A 7,157-nucleotide genomic window follows, 5' to 3' on the forward strand; every position below is an offset into this window, starting at 1 on the left:
AGTGCATTGAAATAAAAAACAAGAAATTTGAGGTTTAAAATGAGGCGGAAGGGGAGGGGGAAGAGAGCCACAAAGGAGGGAGAGGGGGGAGGGGGGAGGGTACCTGGCTTCCCTGCGAGAGAGCAAGGTTTCCTCTCGAAGGGCTGACGGGATGTTCAACATCCAAGGGGGAAAGCTTGCCAACATCCAAGGAGAGAACACCCCTACTTTCTTCAGCCAAGAGACGGGTACTCCTGTCTCCTTCCTCGAAGGTATACAAGGATCATTCTCGTCAGAACTAAGTGGTCTTCTTCCCCTTTCGTTTGGCAAGCTTCCCCCTTGGATGTTGAACATCCCGTCAGCCCTTCGAGCAGAAACCTTGCTCTCTCGCAGGGACGAGAATCCGTTCCTATGACGGTAGGGCTTCCAACGGGTTAAGCTACGAGTACACGGTTCCTGCTACAATGACTCTAGGTTGGGGGAGGGGGAGGAGGAGGGGGAGGAGGTGGAGGGGGAGGAGGAGGGGGAGGAGAAGGAGGAGGAGGAGGTGGTGGTGTTGGTGGTGGTGGTGGTAGCGGAAGTGGAGGAGTCGGCAAAGGGGTGAGTGGAAGGAAGAGAATGACCCCCAAAGGCTTGAGGGAGAGCAAGAAGATGGTGCGAGAGACGGGAGTTGAGAATGGGACGAGATTGAGGACAAACAAGTTTTAATGTCAGAAAGGAGGAGGGGTAGCGCTTCTGCTTCACTCCATGTTGCGCTGTCGGGGAGCGCATGTGATGACCTCGTCCACTCTGATGATCATCTCGGCAGCCTCAGCAGCAGACACCAAAGACTGGTAGAGACGTCAGGGAGGGGACGAGAGGGGAGGGGACGGGAGAGGGGAGATATAAGAAAAGAGAGGAGGGGAGGAGATGGGAGAGGGGAGGAGAGGAGAGGAGAGGAGAGGAGAGGAGAGGAGAGGAGAAGCGAGGTGAAGGGGAGGAGAGTAGAAGCTCAGTCGCACTCACCTGGCACTTGACGCGGAAACTTTCGGTGATCCCGAGCTCCTTCATATCCCCGATGGTTCCTCTCTCCATGTCGAGACCATGCGATGAGTGACCCTTGTTGTGCGCTGCCCTCAACTGCGTCACGAGCTCCGTGCTGTCGTAACCTCCATTCTCAGCGATGGTCTTGGGGAGGGACCTCAGCGCCTTGGCGAACGCCTCGATGGCGAGGGACTTCTTGCCTGGCGTCTGCTTAGCCACAGCATCGACAGCCTCGGCCATGAGCACTTCGCTGCATCCTCCTCCGTAGATCGCTCGGGGGTCCTGGACGATGGTCTTCAACACGCAGAGAGCATCATGCAGCGATCTTTCAGCCTCGTCTAGGATGTGCGAGCTCGCCCCGCGCAGGACGATAGTGCAGGCCTCCCCAGCACGGCAGCCGTTGAATTGAATGAGTTTGTCTTCGCCGATCATGATCTCCTCAATCAGCTCACATTCGCCCAACTTGATGAGTTCAGGGTGATCGAAGGTCGAAGCAATCTCTCCGCCAAGCACTGCAGAGAGTCTTTCGATTCCATCAAAATCAGCGTGTTCGATTGCCATGACGCCCCTGTCCGCAAAGTATTGCTCAGGCTTGTTGTAAATCAATTGGCGATTGATAAAGACGTTGCAACCACACGCCATGATTTTGTCGCATTTTGCCACCATCTTTGCTGCTTCCGCTTGCTCAATCTCTGCAACCTTGCTGAGAGAATCAACCTTCACCTTGGCTCCATAAATCTTGATCTTGTCAGTGTCCATAGGAGTGTTCGCAATCAAAATCTTGGCATTCTCAACACGCTTCGGCTGTCCAACCCCAATCTTCTTGTCTAGAATAAAGCCTGGTGCAAGAAACGAATCCCGCATAGATCCTCCAGCCTTCTTGAGGATTTGAATGTTTTCTAGGTTTCCTGAACCCTTCAACCTGAGGACCGCGTCCACGCAAATCTCTGCGAAGTGATCGTGTGCGACGTGCACAATTTTCGAGCTGAGGGTTGTCTTGGCAACTTTGAGCAGATATTCGCGGAACATTTTCTGGTCTGCACTGATATCGAACGCAGCCCCCTCGAGGGCTTTTCTAGCCGCACTCAAAGCAAGGCGCCATCCTGATTGAAAGTGAGTTCGATGCTTCTTCGCAGAGACGGGCATGCGAACCTTCAACGATGATCTGCGAATGGATTCTCTGACTCAAAAGAGGATCGGCCTCTGCGAGCAGAGCCCCTGCAAGGATGCAAACAGTAGTCGTACCATCCCCCACCTCATCGTCCTGCGCCACGTGATTAACAGTTGGTTCACAACAGTAGCTGTCAGCAACCTGCGTCTTTGAGATGTCAACCAGAATTTTAGCAGCAGGGTTATCGAGAGTGAGCTTCTTCAAGATAGTCGCTCCATCGTTTGTCACAGTGATGTCGCCGGACTGAGACTGCAAGATTTTGTCCTGTGGACGAGAACCGATTAACGGAATGATCCGCAAGACGAGGTCTGTTTTACCATTCCGCGCGGACCGAGCGTGCTCTTGACAATGTCAGAGACAGCCATCGCACCGATAATGATGGACAGCTTGGCATCCTATTGCCCAGTCAATAAGAACAACCTGCACATCGATCCTCGTGTAACCTGTCCCTTGAACTCTTGAGCCCCTTGCCCCAGCACTGAAGGACCAGCCTAGACCACAATAAGTCAACCTTCACGCAACAATGCCGAGATAATCCATCATCAAATAACCACGTGACATGGGCGCTGGCCATAGGGCGAACCTCCAGCACAAGGATGCAACAAATCGAACGATAGGTAGAAGTTTGACAAGAAAGTGTTGAGAACACAGGAGGGAGAAGAATCAACATCATGTTGAGCATGTAGATGAAAATGTAGATGAAAATGTGGATGTGGATGTGGATGGGGATGGGGATGGGGAAAGGATGCCTGAAGGTGACAAGACAAACGCATGGCCGACGATGAAGGCTATGAGGACTTCCAAGGGTGAATGAGAGGATGAAAGTCGATGAGACAAGCAAAAGAAGTGGAACATGTGAGTTTGAGTGGATGTGCAGGACATCAGCGACAACATGGAGTAGTTAAGTGATGGAAATGGTGAACAGAGCGGAGGGGAAAGATGGGAGCGGGAGAGGAAAGAGAACAGAATGCAAGGACGAGCCGGACAAGCAGCAAAGCCTGATGAAACTAGCAAGTCAAAGGACCTGATAAGGTTAGAGTGTAGAGGCAGCAGCAGCAACAGCAGCGCCATCACCATCACCATCACCATCACCAGCCTCTGCTAGCTACCTGCATTGTCGGCTAGTTTGGCGGGAAACTTCTCGCACTCAATTTTACTTAATTTCTTTTTAGAATCACCCCACCCCTTGTCAGGTCATGGGACCCTGGTATCGAGTACCCCCAAACAATAAATTAATACACCCTACCCATACTTATCCTAAACATGAAGTTTCCCAACCACCCCTAGTGATAGTACCCCTACCCGTACAGAACTTCCCAAGGGGTATATCACCCCATTTTTCAATAGCCTACACGGACCCCTCCTTTTGCCCCTCGCGCTTGAAAAAACACTATATTTTTAGATATAAATGCAGTACAAATCTTGAATTATCCTGGTACCTTTTGTTTTAGTAAACAGACATCTTATAGTTTATAGTTATATCATGAAAGTTTAGTTACTATCAAAATTTTAATATTTAGTATATTATTGATAAAAATAAATAATTTTATAGAAGATATCCGTACCCTGAGCAGTACAACATATTTGTACCACTCTTTGAATTTCATATCCCCAGATATTTGTTTGTAACTTTACCTTGATCTTTTCAAATTTTTCACAAAGTCAAACAAACTTACTGCATAGATTTCAGCTTGCACAGTTAAATATGTTTTAAACTTTAAATGTATAGTAGGAGAGGCGCGAGGAATGCCGCCGCTGCCTCTCGCTATCTCCCACCCGTCCTTCCCTCCAACATGCATATGCGGATAGCTCTCTCATCTACTCTCTCTGTCTCTTCCTGCATCCAACTCTTCTTGCCCGTCTTCCATGCTTGCCTGCATGCTCATCCTTTCGCCATCCCTTTACATGTCTTCTCTACACTCCGCACGCCCCTCACTCCCATCGCCTATTCTTCTCCCTAGCCTCTCCTCTTCTCCTCTCTCTCCATCCTGATCAACTCCAATTGCTCCAACTCTCCCTCTCCCTCCCCTTCAATCCCCTTAGGTCTTCTCTCTTCCCACTCCTCCCCCACCCCATCCCTTCTCTTCGTCCATTGTACTTTTTTCATCCTCTCTACACCTCTTCAATGATCCCGACATTTCGTTTCCCTTGCTCTCATCGTTTTACTTCCCACCTCCTCTCTTGTCTCGTCCCTCTCGTCAACTCGACGGAGAGCTCCACTTCACCTTTTCATGCGCGTGCAGACGACTGAAAGATCTGAGGAAGGGAACGAGGCAACTTCGAGTTTCGTGTTGTTCTGATAGCTCCCCTTTGAGCTGTAGAAGAATGTCATGTACATGGCTACGACTTTTTGATCGACCCTTACCTTGCCTGCATGAGAGACTGATGAGATTTCGACAGGATCTGAGTTTAGTTTCCCTCCGGGTTTCATCAAGGATTTGAACAGCCAAGCTTGAGCGCGCTTTCTTTTGAAAGCGCTATCTGAGAATCTGTTAGCGCCTTGTGAGCCTCTAGTCGTGAACATTCAGAGGCATCGGGGAACCTTCAAGATGGAAGATCTAGACCGTCAGATAGCATCCGTGATGGATTGCAACCCATTACAAGAAGACGAAGTGGTTCGGCTGTGCGAGAAGGTGAGGACCGACTTGTCTCGAAGCTCATGAGCTGAGTGTACTGCAGACTAAGGAGATACTTCAAGGAGACCAGAACGTTCCCAACATAGCTGCACCAGTCACTGTATGCCTTTTGCTTTGTACTCCATCAAATCGGTTCGACTTACCATCTTCAAGGTTGTCGGTGATATCCATGGACAATTCTACGACTTGCTGGAGCTTTTTAGAATCGGTGGGCGTGCTCCTGACACCAATTATCTTTTCATGGTTTGAACTAGTGCGTGGGGTGAGTTGGAGTTGAGACTTGGTGCAGGGGGACTATGTTGATCGAGGATATTATTCTGTTGAATGCGTCACCTTAGTAGTTCTCTTGAAGCTGCGATATCCCAACAGGGTTACCATTCTACGTGGCAACCACGAATCAAGACAAATCACTCAGGTCCGTCGTGTCTAGTCAACGTGCCTGGTCTGATGATCAGACAGGTGTACGGTTTCTATGATGAATGCGTTCGAAAGTACGGCAGTGCGAATGTGTGGAAATGTTTCACGGATCTGTTCGACTTCCTTCCACTCGCGGCTACTATTGACAAGCAACTCTTTTGCCCCCATGGCGGCTTGTCGCCCTCCTTGGACACAGTGGCGCAGATGCAGCAGGTGAGCTGATGAAACTCTTGGTCGACGTGTCTCATCGCTGGCGCAGCTCGAGAGGTTCCAAGAGATTCCGCATGAGGGCCCCATCTGCGACCTCATGTGGAGCGACCCGGACGACCGCGTTGGGTGGGGAATCAGCCCGCGAGGAGCAGGTTACACATTCGGACAGGTAGTGTCATGGTCGTTGTGTCACCCTTGAGCTCAGAAGGGCATGCAGGATGTGTCGGAGCATTTCAATCACATCAACGGCTTCGAGTTCATTGTGCGAGCACATCAGCTGGTGAGAGCGGCGCAAGCTTATCAGCATGTGTTGAGCTTCTGTTCAGGTCATGGAGGGATACAACTGGTCGCACGAGAACGCAGTGGTAACTCTCTTCAGCGCTCCCAACTACTGCTACCGATGCGGAAACCAGGCCGCGATCATGGAGGTGAGGAGACGGGAGGCTGCGTCGCTGCCTGTGACCCTCATGCAGGTTGACGAACACATGCATACCAAGTTCATCCAGTTCGACCCGGCGCCGAGGAGAGGCGGGCCCAACTCAAAGGAGGTGACAGTGAGCAGACAAGCGCCTGAGTACTTCCTGTGAGGCGGGCGAGGGGAAAAGGGAAAAGGGTCAGGGAAGAGGGAGAAGGAGAAGGAGAAGGAGGGGATGGGATAGCGTGTAAGATACGGGGAATCTACTTCTTGTATAAGGGGAATGAAAGCCCATGGCGGGGGAATCGGTGACGGGGCTGCTTGTGATTTCTTCAGGGCTGGAGCTCGGCCTCCTGCAAGTAGTTGACGGCAGCCCGATACTCGAGAGCAGACGAGAAGCTGCTGTTGCTCTCCAGCTCGAAGGGAGGCAGCCAGTACTTGCAAGTGACCATGCCATGGTCGGAGAGGTTGAAGGATGGATCCCATTCGCCACTCTTGGAAACAAGTCAGCCGTGGACAGGAAGGATGGAGCTCCAGGGAGGAGAGAGGAGAGCAGGTAGAGCAGGCACCTCGAGTATGCTGGGATGGATCTTCGCTTCTACCAGCCTCAAGTCACTCCCTTGCTTCTCCTCCATCCCCTCCTGCTGTCAGTCAGCTGGTCGACCAAGACGCTTTTCAGCAGAGCATGCGCACCGCCGGGTACATGGACTTGAAACCCTCGGCCCGCTCCTGACAGAAGAAGTGAGACCACCAGGAAGCCGAGAGAGCGAAGGACGAGGAGTAGAGGTCAGAAGGAGAAGGACGAGGAGTAGAGGTCAGAAGGAGTAGGAGGACGAGGAGTAGAGGTCAGAAGGAGTAGAAGGACGAAGAGTAGAGGTCAGAAGGAGTAGAAGGACGAGGAGTAGAGGTCAGAAGGAGTAGAAGGACGAGGAGTCGAGGTCAGAAGGAGTAGGAGCAGGAAGGGTCGGAAGGTTCACCGTGCCAGTGAAGATCTGGTTGACTTCATCCTTCCACCTGCCAACTGTTGAGCTTCTCCCTCTTCCCCTCCCCTCCTCCACCAGCGAGCGAAGACCTCCGAGTCGATGTAGCTGCTCCACGTCAGCACGAGCAAGGGGCGAAGGGGGGGGGGAGGGATGAGAAGAGTGAGGAGCGGCAGGAGCAGAAGCAGAGCAGGAGGAGCAGGAGCACTAGCAGGAGCAGGAGCAGGAGCAGGAGCAGGAGCAGGAGCAGGAGCAGGAGGAGCATGCAGTGAGCTCACCCCGTGCTGTTGGCGTCGAGATGTTTGAACACTTGTCGTATCATGTCT

General features: G+C 51.7%; 3 protein-coding genes across 3 annotated transcripts; 1 reads left to right on the plus strand and 2 right to left on the minus strand.

The window, feature by feature from the left end:
* Window positions 1-668: 668 nt before the first annotated feature.
* CCT2 (cytosolic chaperonin protein, beta subunit) lies at window positions 669-2,666 on the minus strand. The gene is made up of 6 exons (XM_005832194.1): window positions 2,617-2,666; window positions 2,491-2,568; window positions 2,315-2,437; window positions 2,155-2,266; window positions 985-2,105; window positions 669-809 (listed from the first exon to the last, which is right to left on the minus strand). The coding sequence occupies exons 2-6, from the start codon at window positions 2,536-2,538 to the stop codon at window positions 720-722; spliced, it is 1,494 nt and encodes a 497-aa protein (XP_005832251.1). The 5' UTR covers window positions 2,539-2,568; window positions 2,617-2,666; the 3' UTR covers window positions 669-719.
* A 2,056-nt stretch (window positions 2,667-4,722) lies between these two features.
* GUITHDRAFT_71517 (hypothetical protein) lies at window positions 4,723-6,023 on the plus strand (the record flags this gene model as incomplete). The annotated part of the gene is made up of 9 exons (XM_005832195.1): window positions 4,723-4,806; window positions 4,853-4,909; window positions 4,963-5,052; window positions 5,099-5,224; window positions 5,269-5,439; window positions 5,486-5,605; window positions 5,654-5,716; window positions 5,763-5,864; window positions 5,910-6,023. 9 exons carry the CDS (start codon window positions 4,723-4,725, stop codon window positions 6,021-6,023), a joined length of 927 nt encoding a protein of 308 aa, XP_005832252.1.
* A 160-nt stretch (window positions 6,024-6,183) lies between these two features.
* On the minus strand, window positions 6,184-7,153 carry GUITHDRAFT_108915 (hypothetical protein; the record flags this gene model as incomplete). The annotated part of the gene is made up of 6 exons (XM_005832196.1): window positions 6,184-6,345; window positions 6,421-6,492; window positions 6,545-6,580; window positions 6,829-6,865; window positions 6,910-6,939; window positions 7,110-7,153. 6 exons carry the CDS (start codon window positions 7,151-7,153, stop codon window positions 6,184-6,186), a joined length of 381 nt encoding a protein of 126 aa, XP_005832253.1.
* Between the last annotated feature and the right edge of the window lie 4 nt (window positions 7,154-7,157).

The sequence above is a fragment of the Guillardia theta genome (genome assembly GCF_000315625.1).
Source record: "Guillardia theta CCMP2712 unplaced genomic scaffold GUITHscaffold_36, whole genome shotgun sequence".
Taxonomy (NCBI): domain Eukaryota; class Cryptophyceae; order Pyrenomonadales; family Geminigeraceae; genus Guillardia; species Guillardia theta.

Coding starts and splice junctions, on each gene's coding strand:
- CCT2 (XM_005832194.1), bottom strand. CDS start 2,538: ATGGCTGTCTCTGACATTGTCAAGAGCACGCTCGGTCCGCGCGGAATG. Junction 2,438..2,490: donor CGCTCGGTCCGCGCGGAATG/GTAAAACAGACC, acceptor TCTCGTCCACAG/GACAAAATCTTGCAGTCTCA. Junction 810..984: donor GTTTCCGCGTCAAGTGCCAG/GTGAGTGCGACT, acceptor CGTCTCTACCAG/TCTTTGGTGTCTGCTGCTGA.